This window comes from Bombus vancouverensis, chromosome 12 (genome assembly GCF_051014615.1).
Source record: "Bombus vancouverensis nearcticus chromosome 12, iyBomVanc1_principal, whole genome shotgun sequence".
NCBI lineage: Eukaryota > Metazoa > Arthropoda > Insecta > Hymenoptera > Apidae > Bombus > Bombus vancouverensis.
This window is the reverse complement of record NC_134922.1, coordinates 13,094,137-13,109,124: the sequence shown is the minus strand read 5'-3', so window position 1 is coordinate 13,109,124 and position 14,988 is coordinate 13,094,137. Positions and strand designations below refer to the sequence as shown.

The window sequence follows — 14,988 nt, the reverse complement described above, 5'->3', positions numbered from 1 at the left end:
CGCGGCCAACGAGACCACCGTGTCGCATCGAAATCATCGAAATTCGTGAGAAGAGACGCTGAAATATCCTTCCGCCGTTCATTTATAGAATTTCTTCGCGGACAGGCTACGTCCAACTTTTTCTTAATCAGCTAACGAAATTCGATCTCACTTAGCGGGGGCTATTTTCACATTCCACCGCATTTGCATCCGTCCTTCGAGTGGGTACGTCTTCGGGATATTCATAGAGAATTCTCCGCACCCGGTTTCTCTTCGCAAGAATATCCTTCCCTCGACGGGAAAAGCTTCTCCCTCTCGTCTTCAAAGGGCATATCAATGACCGACTCGCACTCCACTCGCAAGAAGAACGATCTCGCTCGCTCCTCCGCAGGAATATCATTCTGAATTTTACTGTGGCCGCAAGGTTCGATGGTTCGTCGTGGTTGCACGGGTATCGTATCACTCGGCACATCAACGGCGAAATTTGCATCGGGCCTTCGAGGATGATGTGGACGTCTGGATGGTCATTGGCAGACCAAACGTGATAAACTTACTAATTTCTGTCTACCGAGAATCGGCCATTCATACAATATTCAAGATCCTTACACGCAAGTCACTATATAACACCCTTCTACGGATCGGATCACCAGTCTTCTCAGGATTCTCGATACATGCAAGACAAAGCCCGATACGACTTCCATCCAGTAGTCCAGAAGAAAGCGAGAAACGTTTCATTCATCATGATCCGACCAACCTGTTTAATCGTATCGCTTGCTGTCATCTTCGCCATTGTTTCGGGTTTGCCGCAGCAACCCAAATCTAGGAGACCCGTTCCAGAGTTTAAGGTTTGTTCTGTAAAAAGAAAACGTTACACCATGCTGTTGAAGAATGAACGTACTTATTATAATAAATTTAATCTTTTCTTCGAACGTGCGTTAAATTTCAGAACAAGACCGGCGGCTTGGAACTTCCGGACAATGCGACGCTGATTCGTGACAATATCGTGGACAACTTCTCCTGCCAAGACAGAATTTATGGATATTACGCCGATATGGATAACGATTGTCAAGTTTTCCACGTTTGCATGCCGCAGGCTAGGGGATCGATCAGATGGAGCTTCATCTGCCCCGCGGAGACCGTGTTTAATCAGGTGAGTGATTATTCGACTCGTCTCTTTCTCTCGCTTCCTAACAAACCGATTATTCGTCTCGTTAGGCAACGTTCGTTTGCACGAAAACGGAAAATTCGATACCCTGCGAGGAGTCTGAGAAGTTTTACAATTTGAACGAGGCGATTGGCAAGGAAGTGGAGGAAGAGGAAAGCGACATGGAGCACGCCACGAAAGAATCGGACGTGGAAGCGATTTCGAACAGACCGGAGACCAGGACGTCGAGAATCTTGAACCGGAAGAAGCCGTCGCGAAAACAGTGATTTCTTGAGACAACGTTCGCGAAGAACGGGCTGTGTGTATCGTAGAAGAGACGAAATTCGTGAACTGTCGTTAACGCAAGATCAACCAACTACGTTTGCTTGTCTGAAATACGAATGAAACACAATTTTATTTAGTATTTAAGTATATGTGTATTATGTATTTAAATTATGATAAAAATATGATATTAAAATATTACCTAGAGATTGTGTGTGACTTTATTATACAGGAACGTGTTGGAGTAATATTGTAAATTTGTGAAAGCCTAAAATTAGAAAAATATTGAAATAAAGGAGTTGAAGCGTCTGCAACAAATTTATTGCATATAGCTGTCGTACATGTAACTAATACTGCTATTTCCATATTTATAATTAAGCAATCACGCGCGGAAAGGAGTTACACAAATGTCCCAAGCCTAGAAAGAAACACAAACTACGACGGTGCGGTAATAATCAACGAAAAGCATAGATTAACTTAACGGCTAAATAAGACGTCGAAATTATTACGTAATCATTACGAAGCTAAAGAACGTTAACGACGACATTTCCGTTAAACATTTATTTACAACGATTGATATGTTTCGATATTGGTCTCTCGTGGCTTAAAATAAGTCGAAAATAAATTACATAATATAGAAGAATTAGTATTCGACGCGGTTACTGTACATTAACGAAAGTACGAAAAAAATAAAAGAAACTAAAAACACACACGCACACGTGCAAAGCGGCTAGAGAAAAATCCAATCTCTTTTTGTTTTAAATTCGGATAATATGATACGAGATGGCAAAAGTCACCGAAATGAATCGGTAAATCTTCGGCTCTTTTTCTATTTTGTATCTTTGGATAACTAGCCATTATATCGTGGATAGGCGGTGCCTATTCCTCCGTTCATAAATTCCGATAAAATAATTAACCACAATAATTACGTCAACTTTCGTGCCCACACACACTTTCACATTTGTCAGGAGAAACCTAAAGCGCGTATCGGAACTCTGATTCAAGTACATTTCAGTCGAAAGAAAGATAATCGAAATCAACGTATGTACACCTCTGATCTGATCTATACCTGATAGCCACTGGCCTCCTAGTACGACTACACGAATATAATTCTTATAACAATAGTAAAAAAATAATACTTAGCACTTAAATAATTCGCTTACAGATACAAGCTCTCTTTAAACCAAAAACAGACGGCGATATAAACGTTTGCGTCTTTAAGACTCTTCTTAGAAGAAGATCAGGCCACTGATCTTTTGTTCGTATAGCGTATAAACGTTTTTCTTAAATGGACTTGTATAGGAAGATTCCGAAATTGTGGAGCAACCAAAAAGCACGCACGATCTTTGCTCGCGTAAAAACGGGTCGAAAATATAGACCAAAAGCCGTTTCTTTCGATATTCTACGTTTTACTCTCGAAAATGAGGCGCCACAAGTACGAACAAGTTTTACTCTACGTCTCCGATCGATTCTTGCCCCCGTGAATCACCCTGTATCTATCGATATAACGCGATCTACGTATATTAAATATTTTCGACAACGTGTACCCTGTGTCGTCCACCGAGCAGATGTCCTACACCCCTGCATGACACTAGTTCTCGTCGATTCGCCGTAGCAGTCTTGCAACAGCAAAATAGAGAGAGTAAAAATTTCATCGGGGAGAAGAACCTAATTTAAGCCTCAGAATCCACAGCTAAATCGGCTTCGATCTCCTCGGGACTTCTAAGATCGATGGCGAACCTTTTCTTCGCGTTCTTGCTTGCCATCTCAGCCATTTGATTCTGCGCCTTCACGGTTCTCGAATAAATGTCGAAAGCGGTGGCCAAAGCGCAGGTGAGCTGCCTCGCGTGATGTTTCGATTCGCAAACGAAAGCGTGACATTCGAACGGCGAAACTCTCCTGAAATTCTCCGTTTCGCGTACAACGATCATGGAGAAGACACGCGTGTAGACGAGATCCTGAACACCGTACGAGATCGTTTCGATGGCGTATATCCTGGCAAAGTTGGAGTCTTGCTTCCTTTTCTCGATAGGCAGCAGGGCAACGCCTTCTTGAGAGACGACCAGTTTGGTCAGAGGGAGCATGGTGTTGGTCGGTAAGGCTTTCGCGGCAGCAACCATATTATCGACGGGCCTCCTCGTGTGCTTGATGCCCCAGAGGCCCCTGGCATCGTGAGAGCCCAGATATTTCACCTGAAAAGGGTCCCCCTTTTAGTCTCCCACGTGCGGCCCTATTCAGGTAACAACGAAACCTTTACCAAGACCTTGGACCTCTAACGTAACGTAACGAACGGTATAAGCGAGAGTTTTAAGACCCGTGAACTCGCGTTAAGAAGATAACAACGTTATAATTTAATTGACTAACGAGCTAAGAAGATGCGAGGTGTTATCCACTGGTGAGTATGTGAATTTATGCTTTGTCCAAATAACCGAGGAGAGTTCAATAGAGGCATAAGGCGAGGTGCAAGGAAAACATCGTAAAATATACCTGGAACACCTGAGGAAGATCCGTCGAACCCTCGAAGACATTGTTATCGATGGATAGACGAGACAACTTTGATACGAGGTCCTTCTTTTTGTCGGTGGAAGAAGCGAGACTTTTGTCCTTCTTCATATCGTTCAGCTCTTGACCTTTCTGTATTAAGAAATACGACGTTAATACACAAGCGTTACGAAATATCTCGGCGCCTTTCTGTCGTTTAAAAAAACGGTCGTCCTGTTGAAGCAAGATATATGCGAAACGGGACCAACGGTTAATTAAGTTATACGCAATTTACAAGGTAAATTGCGAAGCGACATTTTCTGTCACCTCGTGACACTCAAAAAAAAAAAGAAAAAAAAGAAAAAAGAAAAGAAATAAATCGAACAACAGCTTGGTCGAGAAGGAAGTTTAAAACGTCGCGTACTCACGGTACTGTTATCGAGTGGACAGATTCTCTGTGTTTGTCCGGGCTTCACTTTCAGGTGATACTCGACCACGTTCGGTATGTTCGGCGGGTTGGAAACGACTGAGGAAGCCGGAGAGGATGAAGAGGCGGTCGCTGGCCGCTGAGGGACGGCGTTTCCGGTCTCGGTCGCCCCGAATAACGGCGCTGTCATCACTGATCTATGCCCGCTAACCGTTTCCCCCGTCTGACAAATTTAACGAAATTTTTGGTCATTCTTTGCTCCAGGCCTTTATCGATCACTTAAACGCGTAACAGAGCATGCAAACGTATTTATCCGACCTTCTTCTGCAAATAGCTACCCTCGTCGTTTTTCGTCGCATCTTTAGAATCGTTTAACTCGTTGTTAACATTCTTCAGGACACCGTCAGACCTCTTCGTGAAACCAAAGTCCTCGTCTTCCATGGCGGTTCTCGATCCTGTCTGTCCTCAGAACACTATTTTCACTTGCTCCAAATCGGCCTTGTTCGTGTCACCGTGATCCTTTAATCACACGTAATACAATTAGTGGGAACAATACGAAATATCGGGCCTCTCGGAAACCTAATCTCTCGGTAAGCGTCTCAGTTTTACTGTTTGGATGCAAATTCTCGATAAACAAATAATTTACTCGCAAGGTTAGTTTTCACTGCAAATAAACGACACGCTTTTTTCTACTTTCCAATTTCCGAAGCCGATTAATATGGTGGCTGAGCATCTGAATCAACGCTGGTCGTCGTTCCTCGTAATCGTAACAAGACCATCTCGTTATGCCAAACAAAGTGCAAAGCGTAACTTTTACGTATACGACGTACGGAGAGCCGGGTAAGTGAAACACTCGAGCAATTTCCAGCGACCTAACGAGCAGAAGGGAGAACCGACCGACCCCTCGTAGACGTTATTATCGTCATCGTTGTATTCCGAAATGCGTTCAACCGCGAAATTAAAAACGTGCTTAACGTCTCGGCTTAAACCGGAAAACAGCTGTCGCGCAGCACGTGTTGCACCTTGCGCTCCAGCTCGATCGTTGCTTTCGCTCTCTTTCCGTGCGGCCAGTTCTCGATCGTTTCGCTCGCAAATATAGAAGTCAGGCCAAACTCTGTCCAAGTTTGGAAAACGTATCGTGCCACGTCGCTCAGGATACTCGAGGTACAAAGAGCCGTTTCACCTGCTCTATTTTATACAAAACCAGTCATTGTCCCCGGTCACAGATTTAATCGAACGAAACGGATGCGCCGGTGCACATAAAACACGATGCTATCGAGAATCCTAAATGTGTACGGGGGGCTTGGCTTCGAGCGGGCAGGAAACGCGTCAGGTGACCGATAGTCAAGTGAAAAGGGATTCGTTAACGTATTCCGTCCGTTGGTCAGGTGTGGGCATACTGTTGTTCGAGCTTACGCCGCGTTGCGTCGGCGCGAATCCGTGTGTGCAGTTACCGTTTCGAAAACGTGCGCTGGTTTCCGCGCTCCCGGGGACGAGAGCGCAGAAATTCAAGAACCAAGGTCGAGTCGGAGAGCCGTTCGTGAAATTTTACTCCGGCTACATTCCTCTCTCTTTCGCGAAACCCGATAACGAACTTTCCATAAATAGAATAGAAGAAGGAAACTCGTACGAGCAAATAAAGAGCGATACGCGAGCGAGTTTAACCGACTCGAGTCGAGAATACCATAACACCGGTATGGCGCGACAAAAGCTGGACAAATTTATTTTCGGGCACCTTGTATGTTGCTCGCGCCTCTACACCTGTCGTCCAATTACACCCGCGTACAACGCTAGAACTGTTAACGCGCCTGTTCACGTACCGGGTGTTCTAAACTGCATGCGTAGTCTGACGCTAATGCGAAGAAACTGGTTCTCGCGACAGCCTAGAGAATATTCGATAAAGGCGCAAAGATTTATCGTGCGATTCGAAGATATCTATGCAAAGAGAAGCAAGAAGTAAAGTATTAATAGTAACGGTATCGTTCGAGAACGAAACGAAGCTGCAGATAGTCACTGATCGTTATTACGGTTTTCCAAGATTTCCGTTACGCATCGAGATATCGGGCTTTATCAATTCCGCGGGCAAGTAACTAAATTCTCGAACATCGACGTCGAAACGTACACGATCGTAAAAGAAATTTGAGGAAACGCCGTTGTCCGACGCGGGAAACAGGGAAGGAGAGGAGTTCCCTTCTCGCTTCGAGTTCACGAGAGGATAACGACGATACCGGAAACGTCGATGGATGAGTGTCTGACCGGAAGCTATTATACCCGTGTCACGAACAAACTGCAACGGCGCGCGTCTCGCGCTGTTGGAATTTAAACCATACGCTTGGCTATATTTACTCTTTTTAATCGCGACAATGTTGCTTTATTTTAATTACTCTTCCAACGCGCCACGTATCTCCCAATTAACCGATATTACGGACGATAGCGAGCGAGCAGATTTCTCGTTATCGATCCGAACGAAACGAAACGATACATCGTAACTCATCGCCGTTCCCTCCCACGTTTTCCCACGGTCTCGCCATTCTGCGATACCGCTCTTTTTCTTCGGCAAAAACGCGGAAGGAGAAGATAGGTAGATCGGTAACTATCGCAACTAGAAAAGAAGAAATATAGGAGAAAAATTCAGGCGCGATTTTTATTTCTCTAAAGATCCTATCACCGTCTTTATCGTCGATAAATAGCCATTATATATAAAGAAGATAACGAAATCTTACGATCCTCGATACGCGATCGTTTCTCTGAAGAGGATGTCTCCGTGAAACACGAGACGCGAACTAAACCTTCGTAAAGAGATAAGACGCAACGACCAGTGTCATCCGAAGATTACGAAGGAACCGCCTCGACGATGCAGCTTGCATCGCCGTACGGATAAAACGTATACGCGTGATAAATGATACTTGCTGTTATTTACCTTGGCAGTTGCCACTCGTTCGACGATCCACATCACTGACAAACACACGTTCACCAAATTATCAACTCTTGCTCCGAAGATGAGTGTTTCGAAGCGCGAGCGCGATCTCGATACGAACGCGACTGTGGCCGGGCCACTCTGTCGATTCCGAGTATCCGGAAACGTAACCGTAGATGCAGCTACCGATCGATCGATCCGCGCCCGTTCAACCGCGAAACCGTTCTAAGGATGGACCGATCTAGGATCGGCGAACGATCGACAACCGGCTGCGTGCTATGCACCGTCGCGTATACGTGCGACTGAAAATCTGGGACACCGCAGCTCGCTCCGACTCGCGTCGACTGATAAAACGCGCGACGAGTCGCCAGCACGAGCTCGATGCCACCACGCACACGTACGTATATACGCGTCTATTGTTATCGCCAAACTTTTGATAAATCTCAAGTAAGCGAGATAACAACGGCGATTCTATCTTCGCGCGCCAACAGTCACGAATAAGACAGAAATGGACTATTTGTTCAAACGAAGATAGATAGAAGAAAATAGCAGTTTTATTTCTAATCGCAACGGTCTTTGTTTTATCGAATCGAAGGATTCGCTCTCGTCGCTGTGAACGTTCGCATTTCTCCGTTACTACGCTCCTTCGTTTTACAATGAGATTCGAGTGACTATTAATTTGTCGACGAACAGGTGTCGCGCTACCGAATGTGGGACAGCCTCGGCCAGTCTCGTTCAAGCACAACCGGAATGTATTGTAAAACACACAGCAACGATGTTACGTGTCAGAGATATCGTAAGCACAGATATCGATGATAAAAGCGAAGAAATTGGCGAACGCGTAGCTTGCGTTGCTAGCAAAGCGAGTCGAAAGACGCTTCCTAGCATTCGTTATAATTGATGTTATATTGCTTACGTAACTCTGGATACAATAAAATCCATACGCTACCAACAGAGTGTTACGTAAAAAAAGATAGCGAAGCTTCGATTGTGCGCACATGCACAGGTACCAAGATGCGGATAAAAATCGAGATATCAATTAAAATAATTAGACAATCGGCGGACGCGTAACTAAATCGATAAGGATTTCTAACGATAGATTCGAAAACGCGTCGAGAATCGACCGATGATCGTTGCGCGCGATTACTAGTTTGTCACCACCTCGAAACAGGCGATGGAAAACGGAACGATCGGATTGCTAATACGACAAACTCGACGATACTCCGCCCCATACTTTGGTTAGTAATTAATCCCGTAATATCGTAATTAAATATTTAATCGGTCGACACAGTGGTAGAAACGTGAGAAAAAACTTTCATGTCGCTTTTGTACGGCGACAGGAAAGATGCTCGGAAGTCAACTCGTTACGAAATTACGAAGGCTCATAGCGACTGAACATTGCCGAGCGTGTGAAAATTCGGAATATAGAGTAACCGTCTGACGAAAGTGTCCATTAAAACAAATGGTCCCCTTTTGATCGCCTGTTTCTGAAAAAAAAAAAAAACACACGGTCTCGTCCATTCTTACCGCGACAACACCTGCGCTTTTACGCTGCACAGCATTGGAAACAGCAACGTTAACAGATACGTTGCGCGATAACGCGTTTGAAGCATCGATAGAACCAGTCTTGTATCGGGGAGTCACCAAGAGATTTTTTAACGCGACTATAACATTCTTAATAACAGGTTTCTTAACAAGAGAGGAAAACAAAAGTTTTCTTCTTCGTCGACGCTTGGCGTTTCCCTCGAGATACGATTGCCTGCTATTTTCAATCGTAAAACAGCCGAGCGGACCTTCCCACGAACGTTACACGGATTTTGTAATCGGCGTGATATATAATTAAGAATAATTTAATTCAAAACGACAACTATCCTCCTCTTGTCTTTCTTCTTCTTGTCCATTCTTCTTTCACGTCTAAAATACACGATCGTTACACAAGTGGCGTCTTAGTATTGGCCGTGGCAACCGTTTTACTTTGTAAACTACACGAACGTTTGATAAATCGCTGCAGGATATATTTGAAAACGACGCAGTATTTTGTTACTCGATTCGAAGGTAAAGTATGCGAACCGTGGCTAAAATCAGCTATCTAATACCATGGAATTTGCATGTCAATCTCGAAATGTTCGCGGTCAGCAATTATACGCCGCTAATTGGCACTGAACGCGCCTCGAAAATTAAGGGGCTACCGAGAAGAGGATGGAACAGACTACGGCATGCAAATGAACGATTTGATCGTGCGAGATTTCTATTTTCCGCCTGTTTAGCTACGTCGTACCTCGAGGTATCTCGATCGGAAGAAAGGAAGTACTTTGGAGCTTCCTATTTCCTTGAGAGATATATATATTTTTCTTTTTTTTTTTTCTTTTTTTCTCACTTGATTGCAACCTCCTGTACTTGATAAATGGTAACGAACGCGTACTTGCAATTTTATTGGGAAATCTTCCTTCGTAGCAGAAAAAATGAAATGGAAGAATTCTTGTATCTAGCCTTATCGGAGGATGTTGAGAAAAAACGGAAAATCGATATGACAAGTAACTTGGCCGGATACTTTAATTCGATAAGTCGCAGGATGGTCAGTGACAGATATTAACCTGCATGTTTCCCACTAAGTCATTCTCGATCCAATCGTGTTCTGTCATCGTTCGAATCGACAAATTTCTTAAGAGCTTAAAAAACAAACTTCTTCGGGTGTAATACACAGGAGGAAGGCAGCGTGGTTAAACCTTGGATACACTGTGCGAGATAAGACCGAGTGATTTCGGCACTGGTACACGTGACGAGGATTTTCCATTCTGCAGAGAATCCCACGAAAACAAAAAACCTAGCTATCAGATCGATGGGATCGGTGAAATAATCTAGAGCATCTTCCCCGCGAAAATGCGAAAACGCATACAATGAAATTAATATTATACAATCGCACCGAATCGGTGAAAAGTATCGGATATGGTAGAGGAAAACATTCCACGAGAAAACTGTCTGGGAGTAACATAACGAAATTTCGAAGGAACCGGCAGGTTCTTCCCTTGGTCCTTGTAACAAGATCGTGTTTTCACGGTTGTAGAAGCACAGACGTTGCGTAAACGTGGAGCAACGTCCACTTTGTGTTCGAGGTACAAAAATAACGACAACGCTGGATCGATCGTGCTCTCATGGCTGATGAACGAAAGATCGCTGATCGACTCGAGTTCTTACCTATTTCCTCTTTTCAACCCCTTTCGACGAAGACGTCGAAAGATGTGGCTGAAACGCGAAAAAGAAGTTGCAACCCTGACTCGAGTATGATCTTTACGACTGTTTTCACGGGTGTAAGAACACGAGACGGATTGCGTAAGAGAAGAATCTGCGGCATCGTAGAAACGAATCCCTCCCCTACCTCCTTGGGATCTTCTCTTTCTCCGTTCGTCCGGTGTGGGAGCCCCGGAAAAGAGGGGCTCTCAAGAACCCCCCCTTGTTTCTGCTCGATCTCTAAAGCCATATATATACCACCACTTCGTGGTAGCATCCTTCGAGAAAGAAACTTTGCCCGTAACACCGTGGAGACCGAACTTGCAGGCGGAGGTCCAGCGGATCGGGACCGGTGAGTGCATTGTGCCAAGATCCGAAATCGAAACTCATCCTAAGATAAATGAACACCACGTGGAAGGACACTGCGGATTAAGGTGATTGGATCTTTTACGAAACGGTAAGATTTTATTTCCCTCCGCTTCCAACAACTTGGAAAGCTTCGATGCCCGGTCTTCTAAAACATACAATCAAGAAGAATACTCGAATTCGAGGAAACGAGTAGAACTTGGATGAAATTAATCGATCTTCCATCCGATTATTTCAAATTTATTAATCGACGATTTCATCCGATTTTTTAGATGATTTCGCGGTACCAAGTTTTGTGCGCGCTGCTCCTATTCGGCGCTGTTTTGCTGTACCAAGCGATGGCGGTAAGTGACACGATTCGCCGCGTTTCCCTCTAAAACCGTTCGATTCGTAGTTCGAATTGCATATAATATATGTATATTCAGCAGGGAGTATCGTGCACGCAATACCTTTACGAAAGCAGCGCTGAATTAAAATGCGAAATTATTATATTCACCGTACTTTCTCACGTGCAACAATGACAGAGGGAGGACGGTATCTTCTCGCGTCATCTTCGCCAAGTGGCGGCATGAAGTAATTCATTAATTAAGTCGTGTTGCGCGAGCGCGTTTTCTCGCGCGCTTCCTTGGACAAAGTGGTTCAGAAACGTGCGTTAAAATTTCCACGTCTTCCAGGTCTGTTACGTTCGAATAAGATTGCGCAACGCCAGAGATGGGTCCTGGCAAAACCATCCGGCATTCCGGAATTACGAAACCGTGTGATTCGAGCGCGGATCTACGCGTGTTCATCGACGGCACTTTTATTCGCGCGTTTATCGATGGCCGATCGTGCGACTACCGAGCCGCAAGCATATTCATTTTCACCGGAAACGATGGCCGTGAACGCGGATCGAAACGCAAGGGGACCGAATTTTCAATGCCGTCGAGCCACCGGCCAGAAAACTGAAAATGATTAATTAATCCGCCGATCGTTATCGCGTTAACATTCACGGTACGCGATTCCAGAAATTCTTTCTTCATCCTTTGAAGAAACCATCCAGCCATTGTGCCATTATGTAACGCAGAATTCTTCGACATTCAGCTTTTGCGGTCAAATCGTCTTTAAAATTTTACGATACGTCTTTTCTCGCGAGGGAAGGTTCGACGATCGTCGAGCAGAACCCTGACCTACCCTAGTTTCGCTGGCGGTAACCGCGCCATGGATTACGGCCGTGTTTTCTTGCCAGGCGTCGAAATCACCCGTCACGTCGAAAGGGTGGAGGCAGTGTCTTGCGGTTGCGCGCGTGTTAGTGGACGGGAGATCGAGTACAAAGGCACGGAGATGCGCATCCGCTTGCGGGGAACAATGTAACCCGACTTCCGGTCAAACATCGGCACGTACACGCACTGGACTGGCTCGATCCGACGTTGTGTCGCAACAGCCTCTTTTTTTCTTCTCGTTTTGACCGATAGCCAATTGCGAAAAAGATCGCGCAACCAGATTCCCCTGCGATCCGCCGCGATTTGAACGTTGTTTAAAGGCTGCTTGGATCATTAACCCTATGCCTTTTCCTTAACCCCTTTCGCATTTTATCTTCGTTGCGCGATCCAACGGTTGGATAGAAATTTTTGTTAACGACCTAACAAGCGCTCGATGCATCGTGCATAACAATTGCGCTACGAAAGGAAGCGCAACTTATAGCGTGCATCCTCGTTCGGTCCACATTCCATTGTGAGCGATGATAGATGATGAAAGCTGTCGGTGACGTTTCGTCACAGTCCCAAGGGAATTGCAATGTAAATAACGCTTTTCATAGTTGCGCCTTCTCGGCTAATTGTCTTTGTTCCAAGAGAAATCAAGATGTAATTCGCGCAACTTATTTAAATTGAAATACGTAAGCCGTAATTCGACTGCCCTGCATATTCTACGTATACGTTGCACGCATACTCCCTGAAATCTTCGTTATCGCGTTACGAGTTGCAACAGGCTTGCACCGTATGCGCGTCCCTGTACGATTAACGTTAATCGAGATGCGACAGTTTCAAACATCTCGCCTATCAATCTCTACTGACGTTTCAGCAAGTAGACGGCTATACACCTGGCGTGGATTATCCGATCTACGACTCGGTACCTTTCGGCCTTACGTTTACCTGCGGGGGCAAGTTACCTGGTTACTATGCCGATCCTGAAGCTAGATGTCAGGCAAGTTTACGCCGTTAACTCGTGCCGTCTGATCGAAACACAGAAGGATGAACGCGATTTTGAAATTTTTTATTAGGTCTGGCATTGGTGTTTGCCAAATGGGCGCCAGTTCAGCTTCCTCTGTCCAAACGGCACAGTTTTCAGCCAATCGGCCCGTGTCTGCGATTGGTGGTTCAAGGTACCGCATTCTCCATGTACATCGATCTTCGTCATTTCTGTTCGAGGTCTGCTTAAAACTTTTTCTTTATCGTAGGTTGATTGCAACGACTCGCCGAGATTGTACGGTATCAACGACGACCTGTACAGAGATGTGAACGGGAACAAGATCTAACGCTCTGATTGTAAAATCTGTGAACATTTAAACGCGTGTTAACAAAGAGTATATTTCCGTGTACAGTTTCTTCGAGACAAGAGAGTATTTCAATAGAAGCGAGATTCCGTCCAACGAGTTGTGAGTTCCTAGCTTGCCGGCAGAGAAACGCGTGAACAGAACGCTGTAATATTCTCGGACGCTAAATCGCACGACGACGATCGATCGCTACAGGCTGATCGAACTTTTAGCTAGATAGAATTTCATCGCAGGTGCTGATCACTTCCATAGAACAATGAAAAATCTCTGTATCTTCCCACGAACCATCCGAATAGTTCTAACCGCCTTATAACAGATTCGATTCTTCAATAAAGAACAACAGATGCATTAACTTTTTGCTACGTGTTGAACGTGACCGTGCCTTGGTCGCGCTTTAATCGTACCGGTCATCGTGTCTTTTTATCGTAAAACTATGTTAAGAGAGAAGAATCCCGGGGAGAGGAGGAAAGAACGCGCGATCGTGCATCGCAAAACTCGAAATCGCATCGAACGATTTCTTGGCATGATCGAACAATAGAAAGCGAGCGAGTGATCGACGCGAACGACCAGCTCTTTCCCTACCTTTTTCCTGTCAAACGCTGGCCATCCGCGCTACGCTTTTCCGTTTACGTTTTACATGCACGCTGCGTCGCGAGTTTTCTTCCCCTCCTTCTTTCCTCGCGTATCTTTCGAGATCGATTAGAAAGAAATGCCGATCGTATCTTCGACCAAATCGCGCGGAAGCCTCGCCGCGCCGGCTCGTTTTTCTTCCGATCGAACAACGTGTAATTACCGCGAGGAATTTCAATCGATGCCTCGGACATTACGTAAACGAATAGAGATTTGACGTGGTCACTTACGAAATCCTCCTAACTTCCACCTGTCGAACAAGTTTTTAGAGTGTCAAGGCCAAAGTCATCGTCGAACACCGTTATTGCGATTATGCGCCGTTGACCACACGAATCAAATGAAAAATACATGAATCGTATCGTAGCCAGCTCGTTGCGCGTAATTACGACACCGTTCGACATCGGGACGATGCCGTGACATCTCTAGAAGATCGAAGCGTCGCGCAGGATTACGAGGAATTTGCGTGCGGAACTTTCGAGCGGCGAGCGAGTTAAAATTCCGGGCGCGTAAAAAACACGCATCGAGACGTTCCTCCTCGAGCGAATCGCGAGCGCAAATATCACGGGCGTACCCGACGTCTCGTCCTCAAATTCTTGACGATCCCCTTTCAAAGATCAACAGGCGTGTCGTGGCAAGTCATGCTTCGGACAGTGATCAGGATCATCGGCATTCGTCATATCGACGATATCGATCTGGATTGAACGAACTGTTCTATTAGCAGGCAACAAGTATCGGGACACAAACTCGCGATACGGTAGCTGCGAAAAGTATTTATACGTACCCTTGTATCTCTATCAAACGTTCAAACACCGCAATTACGATGATATGCAAGTACTTTTTATAACCTTTATATTATATATGACGGTACAATAGATTTATAGCGACGTAACTAGAAAATATGAACAAAGAATGGCATTGGATTTGTGTGTAAATATCGACACGTGTCCTGACACTTGTGGCCGACAATGTAAATCTTCGTCGAGTTTTACGAACCCATCGACTAT

At 45.1% G+C, this 14,988-nt stretch overlaps 3 protein-coding genes across 5 annotated transcripts; 2 read left to right on the top strand and 1 right to left on the bottom strand.

Moving 5' to 3' along the window:
• The first annotated feature begins 385 nt into the window (after positions 1-385).
• Positions 386-2,111, top strand: LOC117155364 (uncharacterized). Its single transcript, XM_033331264.2, has 3 exons — positions 386-824; positions 926-1,129; positions 1,195-2,111. The coding sequence occupies exons 1-3, from the start codon at positions 651-653 to the stop codon at positions 1,408-1,410; spliced, it is 594 nt and encodes a 197-aa protein (XP_033187155.1). The 5' UTR covers positions 386-650; the 3' UTR covers positions 1,411-2,111.
• Positions 1,691-7,620, bottom strand: LOC117155297 (uncharacterized). 2 transcript variants are annotated; one of them, XM_033331145.2, is made up of 5 exons: positions 7,234-7,620; positions 4,632-4,832; positions 4,315-4,536; positions 3,893-4,039; positions 1,691-3,597 (listed from the first exon to the last, which is right to left on the bottom strand). In XM_033331145.2, the coding sequence occupies exons 2-5, from the start codon at positions 4,752-4,754 to the stop codon at positions 3,079-3,081; spliced, it is 1,011 nt and encodes a 336-aa protein (XP_033187036.1). In that variant the 5' UTR covers positions 4,755-4,832; positions 7,234-7,620; the 3' UTR covers positions 1,691-3,078. The 2 variants fall into 2 exon arrangements, with proteins under 2 accessions (XP_033187036.1, XP_076479391.1); XM_076623276.1 differs by lacking the exon at positions 7,234-7,620 and adding an exon at positions 6,660-6,774.
• Positions 7,621-10,725: 3,105 nt separating this feature from the next.
• LOC117155559 (U-scoloptoxin(01)-Cw1a) lies at positions 10,726-13,706 on the top strand. Of its 2 annotated transcripts, none has more exons than XM_076623278.1 (5): positions 10,726-10,892; positions 11,097-11,168; positions 12,883-13,005; positions 13,082-13,183; positions 13,259-13,706. In XM_076623278.1, exons 2-5 carry the CDS (start codon positions 11,097-11,099, stop codon positions 13,334-13,336), a joined length of 375 nt encoding a protein of 124 aa, XP_076479393.1. In that variant the 5' UTR covers positions 10,726-10,892; the 3' UTR covers positions 13,337-13,706. The 2 variants fall into 2 exon arrangements, with proteins under 2 accessions (XP_076479393.1, XP_033187550.1); XM_033331659.2 differs by having other exon boundaries at positions 10,727-10,915.
• The last annotated feature ends 1,282 nt before the right edge of the window (positions 13,707-14,988 follow it).

Coding starts and splice junctions, on each gene's coding strand:
- LOC117155364 (XM_033331264.2), top strand. CDS start 651: ATGCAAGACAAAGCCCGATACGACTTCCATCCAGTAGTCCAGAAGAAA. Junction 825..925: donor GACCCGTTCCAGAGTTTAAG/GTTTGTTCTGTA, acceptor GTTAAATTTCAG/AACAAGACCGGCGGCTTGGA. Junction 1,130..1,194: donor CGGAGACCGTGTTTAATCAG/GTGAGTGATTAT, acceptor TCGTCTCGTTAG/GCAACGTTCGTTTGCACGAA.
- LOC117155297 (XM_033331145.2), bottom strand. CDS start 4,754: ATGGAAGACGAGGACTTTGGTTTCACGAAGAGGTCTGACGGTGTCCTG. Junction 4,040..4,314: donor GTCCACTCGATAACAGTACC/GTGAGTACGCGA, acceptor TTCTTAATACAG/AAAGGTCAAGAGCTGAACGA. Junction 3,598..3,892: donor ATCTTCCTCAGGTGTTCCAG/GTATATTTTACG, acceptor GACCCTTTTCAG/GTGAAATATCTGGGCTCTCA.
- LOC117155559 (XM_076623278.1), top strand. CDS start 11,097: ATGATTTCGCGGTACCAAGTTTTGTGCGCGCTGCTCCTATTCGGCGCT. Junction 11,169..12,882: donor TGCTGTACCAAGCGATGGCG/GTAAGTGACACG, acceptor CTGACGTTTCAG/CAAGTAGACGGCTATACACC. Junction 13,184..13,258: donor TCTGCGATTGGTGGTTCAAG/GTACCGCATTCT, acceptor TCTTTATCGTAG/GTTGATTGCAACGACTCGCC.